At 33.3% G+C, this 20459-nt stretch overlaps 1 protein-coding gene across 2 annotated transcripts; it reads right to left on the bottom strand.

The window, feature by feature from the left end:
- Nucleotides 1–447: 447 nt before the first annotated feature.
- On the bottom strand, nt 448–3935 carry LOC107954491 (O-acyltransferase WSD1). 2 transcript variants are annotated; one of them, XM_041096740.1, is made up of 7 exons: nt 3534–3935; nt 1832–2401; nt 1664–1730; nt 1455–1561; nt 1131–1340; nt 926–1063; nt 448–850 (listed from the first exon to the last, which is right to left on the bottom strand). In XM_041096740.1, the coding sequence occupies exons 1-7, from the start codon at nt 3816–3818 to the stop codon at nt 695–697; spliced, it is 1533 nt and encodes a 510-aa protein (XP_040952674.1). In that variant the 5' UTR covers nt 3819–3935; the 3' UTR covers nt 448–694. The 2 variants fall into 2 exon arrangements, with proteins under 2 accessions (XP_040952674.1, XP_040952675.1); XM_041096741.1 differs by having other exon boundaries at nt 1667–1730.
- Between the last annotated feature and the right edge of the window lie 16524 nt (nt 3936–20459).

The following is a 20459-nucleotide window of genomic DNA, read 5'->3' as shown; positions in this document are numbered from 1 at the left end:
TATCTACCAAAAACTTATTAGTTAAGAAAGTCTGAAATTGTTTCTTAATCATCGGTTTGTCTAACACGTCTTAAAGGAAAATTTTTAAGGTTGTGGGTCTCAGTGAGAAAACCACTTAGTTTCATAGATTAAAATATAGTAAAATTAAACATAGTACTTTTAAAAAGTTTTCTATTCCTTTTGTAAAATAAAACTTGCATGTTATCTTTTATTGTTCATATTTTCACAATTAATTTACTGTTGTGAGTTACTTGTTATTTCTAATGATACCGATGAAAATGATAAAAGGAAAAGATTCTAAGATTATGAATATAAAAAATAAAGTATTATATATATATGGAGTAGTAGTTTAAAATTTTTGTAAATATAAATTCAAATTATGTAATTTTATCTCCACTCTCAAAATTAAAACAACATAAAAGAAAAAAAAATCTTAGCTACATACTATAAATACAAACTGAACCCTATTAATTAATTTCATTAATATGCAGCAATCCTTTCAAGAAAAAATAAAATAATATGCAGTAATATTGAAAATTAAATAATCTCGTGACTCAACGAGACAACAGTTCTCATCCTACCATTACTTAACAAATATCATTAATGCTTGAAGTTCATAAAATTTAGCGGTCTATGGTGAAGAGTTGAGGTTGGATTATGTTTAGCCTCTTATCATGCGTGGTGGTTCTCTAAACTAGGCAAGTCCCCTAGTCATTACGGCGTCCTTGATGATCTGGAGTGATTCCACGATATCATCACATAGCTGGTGAGGGTTGGGTATGGTTCCTTCATCCACTGACAGAACAATGGTCATCTTGTCGATGTAACTCTGGAAGTTTATCATTAGTGCCTGCAATTTTCAGTAATCAGTAGGATATACAATAAACACATCGCTACTGCTAGTTATTCTCAAATGAAGGCTTACATAAGGTTGACCATAAGAACTTGGAGCAAGGAAAGCCATGGGATGACCACAAAAACCAATTTCCTCCACAGGTCCAACCATATTCGAGAAGCACATTGTTGTGCGAGATATAACTTTGTGGGACAGTGCACTTGCCGCCTGTGTTTTACAAGATTAAAACATATATCACTTTAAGCATAATGAATTAAAATATATTCAATTATACCTTGATGCCGAAAAGGTTGAGTGCCCAGTCAGCAATATAGAAAGTGCAAAAAGCTTCAAGGGAGCGTTTCTTTCGGTCGATGATGGCCTTAGCATTACGAACATAATCTAATGGATCTTCCCTTACAGCAATGGTAAAGGGGAGAAGAACATAACCAATCCAGTTGCCCCACTTTACTTCAGCATCCTTCTCCATCATATCAGCTAAAGCCTGCCATGAATTAAACAATATGTTTTATTAAGATAAGTGTGGATTTGGAGAACAGGGGCCCAACCTGTAGTGTAAACCATATTAAGCCTGGAATTTAAAGAAATATGTATTAACCTGGATCCCTGGAGCTGGCCTTATGTTGACAAGCAGATTTGATCGGAGGCGAATACTCTTTGGAAGGTTATTCGTTTCTGTTGCTCCCCCATCTTTCTTGTTTTCGCCTAGCAAGTAATTAGAAAGTGAATCATACAATCTTAATTTCTTGTTTCCCACATATATAAATTATTACATGTTGGTAAAAGGTATAGAAATAGAAATCTCACTACATATTCTGTTAATATAGCGTGACAAACCAGCCTGTGTCATCCCAAAAGCAACATCGTTTATGGTCTGCAAAATTAAGCTCAAAGGATTTTAATAAAAATCTTCTAAAATAAATGACAATGATAATTAAGAAAGCAGTTTATGGAATTTCTTCCTTAGCGACTCACAGTGTTCATCGCATTCTTCACGAACTTGATGTCATCCAAGCTCACTGTCCTGTAAACAATCCGCCGTGGAGTAGACTCACTTCCCGGCAGACCCTTTAGAGGATTCTGAGTATCTGTCAAGAACAATGCCGTGGCAATAAACATGAAAACATCAACCACGGTATTCCAGAACACCTGTAAAACAAACCAAAACCTCAACAGAATCCTCCAAATTCCTATACGATCACTCTTCTTGTCTTTCTTCTTCCTGATGGGAATGGTGGGCAAGGCCTTAGAATCATTCATTTGGCGAGTGCAAGCGAGTAGAAGAGACAGCAGAGAAGTGCCATCGCCAAGGGAGTGATGAATCCTGAAAATACCAACCGCCTCGGATTGGGAAGTTCTTAAGTTGAGCAGATGAAGGTCCCAGAGAGGTTGGGATTTGTCAATGGTGGTTTTGCTCAGGTTGTAGACATAATCTTCAAGGAATTTGTCTGGAGAGTCCATGTTTTGGTCTAGCTCTGGAACTATAACATGCCTTTCCAGATCCACTTCGGTTGGAACCCATCTCATCTCTCCATTGTTCTCGACCTGCCATTTCTTTATATATTAGTTTACTGAAAATGTAAATTAAAAGGAAAACAATATCTTTTAAATGAAATCCACTACTAAAATATATTCTTAAAGTAATCCTCTAGTTTAATTATTTTTTTAAGAAAGGAATGCATCCTGATTTAATAATAGAGTTTATATTTAATGATTTTTTTAATAATGAAAAATAATTTTATTTATTATTCATATTATTATTTAATTGAAATAATCATATTTTTATTATTTAATCAATTTGAAAAAAATTATTCAATTTTATAATCGTCAAGATAATGATCTAATGTTGAAGCTATTATAAAGGAGATTTATAAAGTTTTAAAAATATTAATTTTTTTTAATTTAGTATATATTTTTTAATTTCATATTTTTTTATTTTTAATAAATTTTTTATTTTTCCATTTTTAAAGATTTTTAAGGTTTTTTAGATGATGATCTCACGGTGACATGATACATGATAGTATATGAATGGCCTTTAAAAATATCTAATACTGAAGTGGGACAAAAAAAATTTAGTGATCAAAGTGGAAAAAGCAGTATATTTTAGGAATTTCATGTTCATTGTATCATCTATGTTCAAGGCTTGTGGTTTTCATTTCCACCAATGTTATCTCCAAGCTTCAAACTTATTTTTATATTTTTAAGACCGTAATTTATCTTATTATTACATTAAAAAAATTTTAGTGTTTCATGAATATAATAATTAGTTGTGACGGTTGTTTTTCGTATAATTCTAATATTTAAAATAATAATAAAGAAAAATAAACACTAACCCATATAATTTTGGAATAGACTTGCGTTGGTGCCAAAATCAAGTGAATATTTGTCTTGGAGTTGTCGGGTTTAAGACTTTAAGTTGGTAGCTTAAGTTATGTAGACGTTGCAAACATAGATGCGGCTGAACCGAGGTGATTTATGCCAATAGAATATAACTTTCATCACTTCTATATATAGGTTTAACATAGATGCGACTGAACCGAGGTGATTTATGCCAATAGAATAGACACCTCGAGGGTATGTTAAACTGGTAAAGGAATGAAGCCCTAGCATTTTCAATTAGCACAGGTAGGGAAAGTAGAGCACCTAAAGAAGGAAGTGTGTTATGTTTGTATTGTACCTGCAAACTAGAGAAACGAGGGTGTCTAAGCAAAGTATGGCCCAAGTTGGCTTTGACGACGTCTGGGTAAATTCTCGTCTTGCACCCCATGATGGCTATAACATAGACGTTGAAATTTGGTTCGTGATACAGGCGAGACGACGGGCTCAATGGCTCTTCTTCGCATGTTCTTTGCCCATTATTCTTACTCACTTCTTCTTCGTCTCTTTGGCTTGCTGATGATCTTGCTGTTTCAATCGGTTTGAGAGCTTGCTTTCTCAATCTGAAACTGTTCGTAGATTCCATTTTTCTTCCTCTCAAAACCCAATTCCCGATGAATTTCTTTTTGGAATTTGACAACGGAAATGGAAAGAAATTATAAATGGTCCGAACGTACGTACGTTGGGGTAGCTCGATTTTGTGTGCCATTTATCATCATGCATTTAAGGTTTTCAACTTTGTTCACTAAAGTTTGTTGGATACATTTATTACTACTGTTTTGTCTTTTTATAATTTATATTATTTATGAGTCTTTATGTAATTTTTTTGGCTTTATTCATTCTTTGACCCTCAACTATATCCATTTCTCCATATTAGTACTTAAACATTTTTTCTCCATTTTAGTACCTAAACTATAATTCCTTTACACTTTAGCCCATGTCACTAACAGTGTTAAAGAAAAGCAACCAATTAGAACACATCACATCACGTGTCCCCATAGATCGCTGATGTGGATGATAACGTGGCCGTTGATCACATTGATTGTGCGTTGACCGCGTTGCCAAACAAAAAAGTGTAAAATTTTTATTATAAATCATAAAAAATATTTTAAAAAATATAAAATTGTAAAAAATATTTAAATTATTAAAAAAATTAAAAATTATAAAAATTAAATATTGCAAATAATTATTAAATATTGTTGAAAATAACTTAAAATTTTAAAAAAAGTTATTAAAAATTACAAAACATTTTTTAAAATTTATAAAAATTATTAAAAAAATTGCAAATGATTATTAAAAAATTATTTAAAAAATTTGAATTAGTGTCATTTAATCGACAATTTCATAATTTTAAATAATTTTTACAATTTTTAATCAAATCATATGTTGTTATTGTTTCAAGATTGTGAATTTGAAAACAACGGCACTAAAATAAATCAAGAAAGAAAGTAGATGACAACATAGAAAATCTCTTGTATTCTTTTGGAATTTGTAGGGAAAGTTGAAGAAAAAGAAGAATTTGATTAGTTAATTATTTACAATTTTTTAATAATTATTTGTGGTTTTTAATAAATTTTAAAAATGTTTTATTATTTTCAATAACTTTTTTACAATTTTAAAATATTTTTAAAAATATTTAATTATTATTTACAATATTTATTTTTACAAATTTTGATATTTTTAATAATTTAAATATTTTTACAATTTCTATATTTTTCTCAATATTTTTTTCTAATTTTTATTATTATTATTTTTAAATTTTTGGTCTAGTCAATGCAATTAACGACCACACCAACGTCCACATCAGCGGTTAATGGGACACATGATGTGTTTTGATTGGTTGTTATTTTTTTAATACTATTAATGGAAGGGCTCGAAAGATGTAACGGAACTATAATTTAAATATCAAAATGGGACAAGATAAAGTTTAAATACCAAAATGAATATAATTCATAGACAAAAAATTTTATTTTATTTTTAACATTATAATCGTTCATTGTCAAATTGATGTCCATTGTATTTTAATGAAATTAAATTTCTTAGTTATAAATTAGTTCATTTTAATTTAAAAATGTAATTAAAAACCAGTTGTATCCTTTTATAATAAAAAATAAAGTAACTATTTTCATAATTAAAAAAATAATTCGTATAAAGTTTAAGATTAATAATTAGCTTAATCAGTTAGGGTAATAATTAAAAAAAAGTTAAGTTGTCTCCATCATTGATATTTTTATTATTTGCATCATAAAAGGTGAAAAGTGAAATAAGGTTGTTGAAAAACAAATTAAGAAATGAGTAGCTAATTGAGGAGACAAGTGGTCTGTCGTTTATTTAATGCTTGAGGTCCATATTTAATGTGCGATAGGCGGTAAAGGAAGGGTGGTTTATGAAATAGATCCTGTGGCAGTGAGCGGGGGTACCTATATCTCTTTTAGTTTTATTGGTAAGCTTAGTCAGCCCCGTAATCAGTAAGTATGGTGCAGCTAGCTGGAGTAATTTTAAGATATCATTATATATTGGCAGGTAAATTGGTGAGGGATAGATAACGCTACGATTCATCTACTCATCGATGGACCCAAAAGCCAGACATGCCAGCCAGCTGTTCTAAATTTAAGATAACAAATCAGCGGGACCAACCAGCCTGTATGATCCATATCCACAAATAAACATCCTTTTGACGTATGAATTTTTCGGACATAACTATTCAACACATTTATGGCATCTTCTTCCTAATGCAAACGCGAGGTGTTGTAGTAAGATTTTAACCTTTTCTGTACCCAATTAAGTTTAACATCAAATGTTGATATAGTTATCTATTTTAATATAAATTAAATTTTATATATTAATTTGTTTAATTGATGGAAGTAATTGATTAAAGGTTGATGATTACAAAATAATTGTCTCCATCTATTAGGATTACATAAAAAAGTTAATAGTAAAATTATAACTTTCATCGCTTATGCCTCATTTGGTTATCAGTGTGATAACACGAGGAAAAAATTTATTTATTATTGTTATTGAATACTTTAGAAATCTGAAATCCGATCCGCTCTGGTGACCTAAAATCTGACTTGATCAGGGAAGGATGACACCACCTCGCGACTCTCTAGTAGCTCGCCACTCTACTAGCTTGCCACTCTCTGCTAGCTCGCCTCCTTGTTAGCTCACCTCATTGCTAGCTTGCCTCCTCGCTAGCTCGCCACTTTGCTAGCTCACCTCCTCGCTACCTCACCACTCTGCTAGCTCGTCACCATTTACTAGCTAATCACTATCTGCTAGCCCACCACTTTCTAGCTTGCCATTTTGCTAGTTCGCCTCCTCGCTAACTTGCCACTCTACTATCTCGCCTCCTCGCCAACTTGCCACTCTCTAGCTCCCCACCCTGCTAGTAAAGTGATGAGCTAGTAGAGTGATGTGGTGTACTCTACTGGAAAGATGGCTATCCATTCAAGCTTTGAAAATTGTAATGAATGGAAGAATTACCCCAACTTCATTGGTTTTTCTGGTGTATCATTCTTCTGAGGTAGGGGTTGGCTTAACTTATAAGAGTTCATTTTTCAATGATGTCAGAAACAGTGGTTTCGGAACCACAAATTTGATGAGTGAGTTTGTAGATATTATTATTAAATATTTTCAATTCAAATATAGTATTATATTAAATTTTTAACATGATAAATTTTGCTAATTAAATGAGTAGTTAAGTACACGTGGATTGTCCCTAAAGTTAAGTGGTTTTAGAAAATAAGGTATTGAGACATCATTTCTGTAGGTCGAGCTCGTGGAATGATTATATAGGTGTATTAAAATTTGGTCCAAAATCTTTTACGTTTGGGTAGTTAATTAAGAAAAAAAAGACTAAATCGTAAAAGATGCAAAAGTTAATCGCTATTGGTCTATAATGGCTAAATGGGTTTAAATATGCCATATTTACTTAATTTGGTCGGTTAATGAATGGTTTAAGTATAAAAATTATGTGTTTTATAATAATTTAATAAAGTTAAAAGTTCATAAAATAAAAATAAGAAAAAGGTGGCCATTTTATTCTCACATTCTTCAACCTTTCTTCAATCGAAAACCATTGTTGAGAAACCAAAGCTTAGGCCAAAGCTTGTTTCTTTTGCATGCTATGTATTTTTTTACCTGTTTTTAGTAATTTGTATGTTTTTGAGTTTGTTGTAGCTTAATCTAGCTAACCCAGAGACTAATTCATAAATATGTTAAATCTGTTAAATGTTTTGATTTATGCCATTGATAATTTGTGATTTTTTTTGAAGTTTGATGATAGATTTACAAGCTTTGTTAAATATGACTATTTTGTAAAGTGATTTTGGTTAGTTTTAAAGTTGAATGACTAAATTATTAAAGTAGAAAAGTTGCATGAAATTCTTGTGAAAAATTGATAAATATGGGCTGTATAGGGGCTATATAAAATTTGGCCAGCATTGATTTGGTTAAATTGTGATAGATTTGAAAGTTTCGGGTTTAGGGACTAAATCGAATAAAAGGTGAAAGTCTAGGTAAAAATGTAAATTGTCGATAAAGGGTCAAATATGTGAATTTAAATATTTTAAAGTAATTGAATTGGATAATTGAATTAAACTATTATATTTAGATCAAGAAATGAATCAACCAGTTGATAATAGTGGGAAAAGAAAAGTCGTTGTAGAGGTGTCGATAACTACTGTGTTTTGGTAAATTCGTAAATTGGTTAAACTAATTAACTGTTGTTTTTGTAATTTAGTACCTATTTATGTATGTTGTGATTGAGTTTATTTGCTTGATAAATGGTAAGTGATGAAATGGATTAAGTTGCAATGTTAATTAAGTTAAAAATCATGTTTGAAAATGGGAAACTACATGGATAAATTCTTGTGATGAAATTATGTGTATATAATTAAATGATAAAGATATGAAACATAGCCCATATGAGCCTTGTGAATGCTTAGGTAACAAATGACATGTCGTTAGGGTTATTACCATTTCAAGTGTTGGTCTTGGATGTCATACAATTGGCTAAGATTATTCATTTGTTACGGATTCTTCACAGCTCGTGTAAGCAGCATTGTGTAGCTTAACATCCTGACCCACAACTCGTGTGAGCAGACTCATTCCATAGCTCGTGTGAGCATTGTCAGTTACAACTTGTGTGAGCATTGTTCCTGCGTATCCAATGTTATTTCATTTTGGTTCATCTAGTGAAAAATGAGTAAATTAGAATGATTATATGAAATGGTTTATGGAAATGGATATATGAAAGGGAACATTTGATGTGGATATTTGAAAGGAAATGAATTATCATGGCGTGAAATGTTATTTATTAATTGAATGCAGGTTGGCATATGTGTTATGTTGTACAATAGCTTTGTTGATATTAAATGATCATGATTGACCATTTGACATAGTAGGGAATGTGAAACATGGCAAGAAATACTAATTTGTATGTTAATTTCAATTGATATGCTTTTAAATGACAGTTATGTTATGTTTAATTATTCAAACTTATTAAGCTTTACGCAAACTTACATCGTTTTGGTTTTTCTTCCTTGTAGATCGTCGAATTTGAGCTGGCGATCGGATTGCTTTTGGAGATCACACTATCTGTCAACTCTTTTGTTAGCTATATACTTATTTTCACCCGGTTATAAGTGGCATGTAGATATGGTTTTGGAATAAATATACATTATGTAACGCCCCAAAAATGGCCCAGAAGTTTTGGCTGAATTTCGGAGGTCACATTATCACCAAAGTGATCGAAGAAAAATTTTTGTTTAACAAACTGAAAAACATTGTAGTATTTAAGTTGCGTAAAATTCTCAGTTATAAAATCCTGATATTTCAAAAGAAGATACAATCCTAATGACACTTACGTACCTAAAACACAAAATTTCATACCACAATTTTCAAAATAGTAATTACAATTCAAGGCGTTTAATTATAAACTTAGAAATTATTAAAATACTATTAAAGCCTGTTTTTAACCGTGACTGTCTGAGACCTCCGTATACCGAGTCCAGCATCAGAATTCAAAAATGTACCTGTAAGGGGAAACATTAATGGGTGAGCTACACGAGCTCAAAGTGAGTTCGAGACATGACTAACAAAAAAATTACAGACCAAAATTCTAGATAGCAGTACAACAATGAAACGTACTTACAGAGATATACAAAATTAGAAGGTATACACGAAGCCAACGTCCCAAACGGACGTACTCAAGCAAAGTATTTATCAACACACGCAGTGTTACAAAACCTTATTACATGCAAGAACAATCACAAATAATAAGTCACATAGACAGAATGCAGACAAACAAACTTACATCCAATCACTTAATCAGATGCTTATGAATGCAGTCAAATAGTGAAAACCCACCCATCCAGCCAAAACACCTCTTCATCCCCTGATCACACCCCAATAGAGTTGTTTAAGCTCATCCAACCAGACACACCACATAGGACCTCGAAAAGCCCATCCAACCCTACACACTATGTATTTGGACTAATCCACTCAGATAATAAAACACAGCGAAGCTGACGTATATACAATACAGTGTATTGCAGTAAAACGCTTTACAGATATGTTGCAGTTAAACTGCTAAACCAGATCAGAATCAGTCTTCTTTCTCTTCACAACCAAACCTCAAATCATGATGCAATGCAATAATGCACACCAAACACGAACAGTTACACAAACACAAAAGGTCGTAAAAAGTCAGTCAAATACAGAATTCCGTGCGATTACAAAAATGCACACTCTTTGGAATCAGACACACAAAATCAGAGTACAGAATCAGAATGCCCTCACACACACAGACTCACTGTCAAATTTCTTCACAGTTATCAGACACGGTTTTATTTCGTAGAGCACATTACAAACACGAACTATCAAATCGAAAGTTTAGCACCACGCTTACAGTTAATCATACGACCCTAAGCCGCAACAGAGTCCTTAATATTTATACATAGGCCCCAACAATCGTTGGACAGCACAAGAAACAGAACAGGTAAGTTATGCTACAGGACACAAATTTGCAAAATAGGGCCACACGGCCGTTTGCTCCGACCGTGTAGAAGTGCCTAGGTCGTGTGGGGATCAACACGCCCATGTAGAGAGGCACACGTCTCGTGTGAAAAGAGGCACACGACCGTATGGCTAAGGCACACGCCCGTGTGACCTAGGTACATGGTCGTGTGATCCAGTCGTATAACTCTCTGTCCGTTTGTGCTAAAATATGGTACATGGTAGACACGACCGTGTGAGGGTCTCACATGCTTGTGTGACCACCAGGCACGATCCTGTGTTTAAAACACACGCTTGTGTGGCATCCCTAAATACCCAAATTGGCCACATGATCGTGTGGTATCAAATCACATAACCCTAATTCTCAAACACAAACGCCCGTGTGAAGAAGGGACACGATCGTGTGGAAGTCGACTAAAATCCCCAAATCAGCCACACGACGTGTTATACCCAAAAACCCTAAACCCCATTTACATATGGCCATGTAAACCGCCCGTGTAGGACCATAAGCCCATGTGGCCACTTGTGTGGTCACGAAACCACCCAAAACCAACTTGAAAATCAAGCTTTTTCGATCACTAAATCGACCCCCAATCAAAGTATTTCAGAAACATACCATAACAAATCAAATTTTGTGTAACTTAACATCGATTCGAGACTCAATTGCTCAACTACCAAATCACCCTAAAGGTTGCCGAATTCCATAACAATTCGATATCGAGTTACATAGTTCAGAGCACACACGTTATGTCGAAATTCACAGTATCAACTCAGTATTTCGATAACGAAAAGAAGAGTTCAAAACCCATACCTTAATTCGCAATCAAAATGCCCAAAACGATCGACGCCTCAAACCCGCCAATTTCGATTTACACTTGACGACTTAGTGAATAGTTTCTCTAATGAAAACACTTGGGGACTCGAAACAAAAGATCAAGGCACCAAAAAATAAACAACGGAACAAAATTGGAAAAAATAGATGAAATAATAATAATAAACTGAAGAAAAAACAGAGAAATGTGGGAACGTGTAAAACAAATTGGGGTCCCCTAAATGTAATACCCTAATACAACTAAATGTAATACCCCAATACCTGACCTAGGATTTTAGACCAGATTTCGAAGGTCACATTAATCATCGAAGTGAACGAAGAAAAATTTTTGTTTAACAAGCCAAAAAACATTGCAGTATTTAAGTTACGTAAAATTCTTAGTTATAAAATCTTGATATTTCAAAAGAAGATACAATCCCAATGACACTTACGTGCGTAGAACACAAAATTTTGTACCACAGTTTTCAAAACAGTACTTACAATTCAAGGCATTTAATTATAAACTCTTAAATTATTAAAATACTATTAAAGACTATTTTTAACCGTGACTGTTCCAGACCTCCGCATACCGAGTCCAGCATCAGAATTCAAAAATGTACCTGCAAGGGGAAACACTAAGGGGTGAACTACACGAGTTCAGAGTGAGTTCGAGGCATGACTAACAACATAATTTCAGACTGAAATTCCAAATAGCAGTACAACAGTAAAACGTACTTACAGAGAGATACAGAATTAGAAGGTATACACGAAGCCACCGTCCCAAATGAACTTACTCAAAAAAAGCACTTATCAACACACACAGTGTTACAAAATCTCATTACATGCAAGAACAATCACAAATGATAAGTCACACAGATAGAATGCAGACAAATAAACTTACACTTAATCACTTACTCAAATGCTTATAAATGCAGTCAAATAGTAAAAACCCACCCATCCAATCAAAACACCTCTCCGTCCCCCGATTACACCCCAACAAAGTTGTTTAAGCTCATCCAATCAGACACACCACATAGGACCTTGAAAGGCCCATCCAACCCTATACACTATATATGTGGACTAAGCCATTCAGATAATAGAACGCGGCGAAGCTGACGTATATACAATACAGTGCATTGCGGTAAACCGCTGTACATATATACTGTAGTTAAACTGTCATATTAGATCAGAATCAGTTTTTATTCTCTTGACAACCAAACCCCAAATCATGATGTAATGCAATAATTCACACCAAACACGAACAGTCACATAGACATAAAAGGTCGTAAACAGTCAGTCAAATATAAAGTTCTGTGCGATTACAAAAATACACACTCTTTGGAATCAGACACACAAAATCAAAGTACAAAATCAGAATGCCCTCACACACACAGACTCAATGTCAAATTTCTTCACAGTTATTGGACACGGTTTTATTTTGCAGAGCATATTACACACACGAACTACCAAATCAAAATTTTAGCACCACGCTTACAGTTAATCACACGACCCTAAGCCGTAACAAAGCCCTTAATACTTATACAGAGGCCCCGACAACTGTTAAACGGTACAAGAAACAGAAAGGACAAGCTATGCTACAGCACAAAAGTTTACAAAATAGGGCCACACGGTTGTGTCCTCCGGTCGTGTGGAAGTGCCTAGACCGTGTAGGGGTTAACACGCCTATGTGGAGAAGCACATGGCCATGTGAAAAGAGGCACAGGGCCGTGTGATACAGGGACATGACCGTGTGATCCGGCCTTGTGTCCAAAACACATGCCCGTGTGGGATCCCTAAATTCCTAAATTAGCCACACGATCGTGTGGCTTCAAATCACATAACCCTAATTCTCAAACACATACGCCCGTGTGAAGAAGGGACACGACTGTGTGGAAGTCAACTATAATCCCCAAATGAGTCACACGACCATGTGACACCCAAATTAGCCCGAAAACCCTAAATCCCATTTACACACGGCCATGTGAACCGCCTGTGTGGTCATAGAACCAGCTTGAAAATTAAGCTTTTCGATCACTAAATCGACCCCCAATCAAAGTATTTCAAAAAAATAACATAACAAACTGAATTTCTTGCAACTTAACAGGAATTAGAGCCTCAATTGCTCAACTACCAAATCACCCTAAAAGTTGCTGAATTCCACAACAATTCGGTACCGAGTTACACAGTTCAGAACACACACGTTATGTTAAATCTCATAGAATCAACTCAATATTTCGATAACAAAAAGAAGATTTCAAAACCCACACCTTAATTCGCGATCAAAATGCCCAAAACAATTGACGCCTTAAACTCGCCAATTCCGATTCACACCTGATGACTTAGCGAATAATTTCTCTAACGAAAACACTTGGAGACTCAAAACAAAAGATCAAGGCACCAAAAATAATAATAATAAACTGAAAAAAACAGAGAAATGTGGGAACGTGTAAAAAAATTGGAGTCCCCTCTTTTTTTTCTCTCTCTCCCATTACTAAAATAAAAATAAACTAGAAATAAAATAACAAACAAAATCTTCTATACTTAAAAACAATACTAAAGCAAAATTATTTCCCTAGAATGCACACAAGATGACTCGAACAAATGAACCAGAGACAAACTAACACACAACTAACCACCAGACCAACAAGCCCATTCTGAAACTAAAACACAAAAACACATATAATTGGTCGAGCTATGCGCAGACCCTAATCACAAATCTCAAAACTTCTAACCCTAAAATCTAGAACTTTACATGTTATAAGTATTTGGTTATGTTTTGAGCCTTTTGGTATATGAACCAATGTATAAGTGGTAAGTTTTAATGGTTGTGTTGATAGTTGTGATGATGTAAATCTATTTGGTGTTGTTCAATCTATCTTGGTAAAGAAATGTGCATAAGTTTTGGTCATTTAGTGAACTTAGTTTCATGAATGTGAACATGATAAAATGATGATAAATTTTATGGCTGAATAAGTATAGAATGTTAGATTTTTATGCTTATCTTTATCATTTTTGATGAAATGGTCATTTTATTCTGGTAACTTATGAACTTTGGTTGAGTTGTGCTTGCATTTGAAAGTTTGGTATTAATGAATGATTTTAACACTTGTTACTTGTGGTTTAGAGGATGAATATATAAACATGAGAAGTTAGTTATGCTTTAGTTTGGATGATTAAAGTTTATGTTTGAATGGTACCAATGAGGGCATACTGGTTAGCCATTTAGGTTGAATGCTATTTGGAAGGTTTTGGTACATTTTGAATAGGTTTAAGTGATGATAATTGCATGGTTTGGTACTTAAGGAAGTGTAGGTGAAAAGTCTTGTGTTTGAAGGTATTTTTTGGGTTTACACAGTCTGCCATATGATCGTGTGCCCTACACGGTTGCATGACACGACTATGTAGCCTATTTGATTTTGGTGCAGTTTTTTCCACACAGCCACAGAGAGTTACACGGTCTGGGGACACGGTCGTGTGACCTTAAATTACACTAGCACAATTTGCTACACCATTTGGCTACACGATCATGTCCTTGAACCACACGGGCTGAGTTATGTCACACGACCTGATAACATAGTTGTGTGACCCCTATTTTCTCTTTTGCCTGAATTGTTGTAAAAGTTTCAGTTTAGTCTAGAATTGTTCCCAATTTGTTTTAAATGCTTCGTATGTTTTATTTAAGTCTGGTTATAATTCATTAGTATGGAAATGATTGTAATTTAATTATGAAATAATCTATTTGGATATTTATGTCTAGTTAGTAAACAGTGTTAACGTTTTACAGTTGTAATACCTTATATCTTGGGTCAAGTGACCAAACCGAGTATAGGATGTTATATAACTGGAGATGAACAGGTGCATGCAGATCATATCCATTACTAAAAATAAAATTTAGGGGAGAGCTTTTACTAGTTTCATTTTCTTGCCTTGTACCATAAACCTGAGACCCAAATCTTCATTTGCTTTGAATTTAAGATTATTTCATGGGATTTCTGCATATTGGCATTGGTTTTTCATAATTTTGTTCTATTACTTTCATGAGAACCAAGGAAATAAGTTATAGAAGAAGTATAATTCATAAGTGAATGTGAGATATTCTTAGCAATATTGAATTATCTATGAAAACACCTTCTTTTGAAGTTCAATGTTTTCTTAGTACATGAGGTCTAACTTTTTATGTAGTTCTAGATTTTCCTGATGAATGAGGTGTCCCTGCAATTCAATAATTGAATGTTACTCAACAAGAAAATATGTAACAATGAAAACTTGAATAAAAAGGCAGAAGAGCTTAATATAAAACCTTGTTGTTTAGCTCTTTGATGTCATCTGTTAGAATTTGATCTTGTAAGTAGAGAATAGTAGAAGAGCAATTGCGTAAATATTATCTTCTTATCTTGAATATTTTTTATGAAAGTTTCATCCAATTGTAATGTTTGTCATGCCTTTTTCATACAGAAACCTTTCAAACTCATTTCAAGTTGGTTTTCTAGGTTCTATAGATCATTGATGCTGTAACACCCTCAACTCGATCTGGTTCACCGGATCTAAATCTTGGGTGTTACAACACTAATACAAACTTACTCAAAAATAAAACATACTAGTTTTCAAAATTTACATCTTATTTAATAATATTGTTCCAACTGACTTACAACTGGATGTACCGTAGAAAATTACAATAATTGTACAAGACTTCAAATAACGAGAACATACAAGCGAATATCATAGCTTAATTATAATGTTCTATTTTTTTAATCATTTAGTGATAATACTGACTACAATTGTGCTTCCAACACATTCTATATGCATAATAGTCCTCAGTATTTCTGGCATAGCCTTTGCGTCGTCTTTCCTAGTGTAAACCCAATCAGCTTACCTGCAACATAATACACAAAGGTAAGTTTATGAGAACTTAGTGAGTTAAACTCGATTTTTCTGTATTGCCTCAATACAATGCATCTGTGAATTTCATTATCATCTCATTGTTCTTCATTCTTCGTTCTTCGACTTGACTTTGGATAGTATATTTCTTCTTCATACCATATATGTCATTCCTCACTTTGTAACCACACCTAAACCTTAGCATCTTTAATATATTACTAACATTTTTCTTCCAGCCTTTTCGTAATTCCTTAACTGTTTCCATTCTGGAACCCATACCTACAAAACACTGTTGATGCAGTTGTTCTTCTAGTCTACTTGGTTCATACTATGTATTCGCCACATTCCTTGGCCCATTCCATTTTCTATGTACATATCTTAAGACTATGCTGGATACGCCACAACATTTCTTATGGAACTGTTTCTCTCAATGTTCGCCATACGCACTATTCCTCAAGAGTTCTCCATATGTATTATTCCTTCCAGTCCTTCAGGGCTAGCCACACATATCATTCCTTCGGAGTTTTTCATACTTACCATTCTTATCTTTCAGGGTTCTCCACAAAAGTGTTTCCTTTAGATGGTTGCCACAGTAGTCTTCCTTTAGAATACCCTACGAAGGTTTTTATTTCCATTGATCACCACCAGGGCTTCAATTTTATAGATTGCACAAAGACTTCTACTTTTCTGGCTTGTTCACAATAGGGATTCTCCTAAAATCACATTATGTGAGGTTTTCCCCTCATCATCTTGGGTCATGCAGATAACTCCATTATGTAATAATCTTTCTTTAGTTCTTTCCATATGATGTCATAACCCACCAGTTATGGTCTTATACGATATGGTAAGAAAAATGATGACGTAAGAGAAATAGATCCATTGAAACACTATCCATAGTGAATGTATTTTCTCGTTAAGTACTGGAATGACTTGATAATTAATTTAAGTTTTTTTGAATTATTATTTATTAAATAATTGAAATATGAAGATGGAATTAAAATAATTAGTCATTATGAGATTTATAAGATTTGTTGATTGAGGAAATTAAATATATTTCTTCATGGATTATATTATAGTAAAGTTGTTATAACTTTAACGGAATTAGAATTTGGGTGAGAAAATTATTTATTTGACAAATCAATTTAGATAATTTTATTAACTAAATTAATTGATTAAATAATATTTATTTTAAGAAATAAAAAATAAATATTGGGTTGGATTAAATTATAAAGTCTTAGGTCAAAAGTTCAAGAAGCACATATAATTTGACCCAATACATGAGAGACCCACCTTAGCCCTTGTCTAAACACAAGGGGCGACAACCCTAGTAAAATTAAAAGGGGTGTGTTGCCCTTCACTCCTTTACTTGTAGTAGGAGTTGTATCTATTTAGTTAATATCATTTATCAATGACATAATCAACTAGAACTCTTATACATCTCTCTATAAATAAAGAGCATTGGTTGACCTAAAAACATACTGCACAACAAATCATTATTCTGCCAGAAAGTAGTAGAATTTTATTTACTAAGAATAAATTTTATTTTTAAGGAATTATGAGTTTTACCGGTTTATAGAGAGAACTTACTTTCCTACTGAAAGTAAATATATCATTTCTTTTTTGTGAATTGGTTCGTGTTGCTTGAGCCCACACTTGACGCAATTCGTGGTTAGAGGATAATGGAGAAGGTTGTAACACCCCTTACTCGTATTCAACTCCGGAATAGGGTATGAGGCATTACAAGAACACTTACACATGTAAACGTATTAAACCGAGTTACAAAATTTCATTCAAATTTAAACTCTTCAAATTTTTAACATGCTTTTATAATTCTTTATAACATATCCTCAAAATATTATATTCATAACAAATAGGGCCTACGAGACTCAACACTTACTCATGTAATTCAAAGCTCCATTTCCATTTTATTCAATTCACAATATTTCGTGTTCACAATTCAAATTAATTTCTCAATCCAATATATATATATTTCAATACCACACTCTCATACTATGAAACTTTATTTTTCCATATTAGCTTAAACGATTATCATCACATATCAAAGACAAATGTTCTTGACATTTCCATCACATAAACCGAATTAATCAATGCAACTCAATGATATAATCATCCATATATCATTATTATCAATGATATAATCATCACATATCAATTGCTTTTCAACACCGCAATAGTTCCTTCGATACCAATATGTATTTACCATTCAATTTAACATTTACCGATTATAATCGGGCATATGACCATTATACACAATTCTTTCCTACATTTTATTGTCCTCCTCCTCCTCTCCATTCCACATCCTTTATGTATAAAACATGCTTAAATAGCATTATACATAATTTCACTATTCACTTATATTTAAATTCAAAGCTGTCTATTTGAGTCATAGTCACTAAATCATTTTTATCTGAAGCTACAGAGCTCCAAACTAAGATCCGTTCATTTTCCCTGAAAATAGACTCATATTTCTTCTTATCATAAAATTTTCAGAATTTTTGACTTGGCCAATTAGTAAATTTTATTCTTTAAATTCACCCCTGTTTCACTGCTCAACATCACTGACCTCTCTTCACTAAAAATGAATTATCTCATTGTACAGAATTTGGATGATATTTATGTTTATTTCTTTTGAAAATAGACTCATTAAGGATTCTAAGCATATAAATTATAACTTATAATTATTTTTTTACAATTTTTAACTATTTTCCAAAGTTAGAATAGGGGATTCCAAAATCAATCCGACCCTGCCTCACTAAAATTCAAATATCTAAAACTGTGTAACTCTTTTTCTTTCCTTGTTTATTTCATATAAAAATAGACTCCTTAAGCTTTCATTTCATATCTTATTCACTCTCTAATTCAATTTCCACCATATTTGGTGATTTTTCAAAATCACACTATTGTTACTGTCTAAAACTGTTTTGTTGCACATTTTACTTTTTCATAATTTCATTACTTCTTTTCATCCTACTTAAGGGTCGATTAAATATCGAACCCAATATTCATCACGTAACCTTATTCGATTCACATATATTGTCACTTATCTAATTTCTCCGATGAACACTTCGGAATATTAACCGTTACACGATGGAATCAACACTTAGCAACCACCTTATAATCAATGATACGGGGAATCAGCACATAGCAACCCCTTTCACAGTCAAGGATACGGTGGAATCAGCACTTAGCAACCACCTTTATATTCAATGATGCGGGGAATCAGCACATAGCAACCCCTTTCACAGTCAATAATACGGTGGAATCAGCACTTAGCAACCACCTTTATATTCAATGATGCGGATTCACATAGTAGCATGCACATAGTACTACACTACACATGTGACCATCACTATCCGATACACGTAGTAGCCTGCACATAGTACTACACACGTGATCGAAGCTATCCGGTACGCATAGTATCCTGCACATAGTACTACACATGCGACCTATCATTTTGGTACACGTAGTAGCCTACGCATAGTACTACACACGTGATCGAAGCTATCCGATACGCATAGTAGCCTGCACATAGTACTACACATGCGACTTATCATTCTGGTACACGTAGTAACCTACACATAGTACTACAAACGTGACCATCACTTTCACTTTCACATAGTGGCCTACACACAGTCCATGCCACATATATGATCATTTCTGTCACTTCATTCGTATCCCTTTTTATTCCGAATGTTCAATCAGGAAATTTCTCACTTTTTCTCATTTTTTTTACTAATCAAAGTCAATTCATTGTCTTTCTTGACTTATAATAACACATTTAATTTATTTAACACTCACATTATTCAATCCAGTCCAAAAATCACATTTTGGCAAAATTACTTTTTTCCCCTTAAGTTTCACAAAATTACAATTTTGCCCCTAGACTCGGAAATTAAACTTTATCCCTTATTCTTATGTATTATGACATGATGAACATTTTTCCCTTCTATGGCAACACCAAATTCCCACTCTAACACTTACTTATGAACATTTAGTATTTTTATCGATTATGTCATTTTATTCATTTTCACTCAAAATCGATTAGCAAAAGTTGCTTAACATAATTTCTAGCTTCATATTCTACCATAAAACATCAAAATAAACACATTTCACATATGAGTATTTTTCCAAATATAAACCCTAGATTAAATTATTACTAGAATAAGCAAAATCAAGTTACCGGGACTCTAAAAACGTAAAGAACATTAAAATCGGGGCTTAGAATCACTTACTATGGAGCTTGGAAGCTTGAAAACCCTAACAATGGCTCCCCCCCTTGCTGATTTCGTCCCAATGAAGAAGATGAGCCCAATTTGCCATCTTTTTCCCTTTTAATTCATTTTAATTACTAGATTACTAAATTGCCCCTAACTTAAAAATTTCCTATTTCACTTATCTCATGCCCATTTTTGTCTACCAACTTAACCAATGGTATAATTACCATATAAGGACCTCCAATTTACAGTTTCATAACAATTGAACACCTCTAACATGTAGAGC

Source organism: Gossypium hirsutum, chromosome D07, assembly GCF_007990345.1.
Source record: "Gossypium hirsutum isolate 1008001.06 chromosome D07, Gossypium_hirsutum_v2.1, whole genome shotgun sequence".
Lineage (NCBI taxonomy): Eukaryota > Viridiplantae > Streptophyta > Magnoliopsida > Malvales > Malvaceae > Gossypium > Gossypium hirsutum.
This window is presented reverse-complemented; position numbering and strand designations above follow the sequence as displayed.

What these genes read in the sequence shown, in the direction of transcription:
- LOC107954491 (XM_041096740.1), bottom strand. Translation starts at nt 3,818, where the DNA reads ATGGAATCTACGAACAGTTTCAGATTGAGAAAGCAAGCTCTCAAACCG. An exon ending in CTCGTTTCTCTAGTTTGCAG is followed by an intron (nt 2,402 to 3,533) that starts GTACAATACAAA and finishes AAGAAATGGCAG; the next exon opens with GTCGAGAACAATGGAGAGAT. An exon ending in TCAACCTTTTCGGCATCAAG is followed by an intron (nt 1,064 to 1,130) that starts GTATAATTGAAT and finishes TGTAAAACACAG; the next exon opens with GCGGCAAGTGCACTGTCCCA.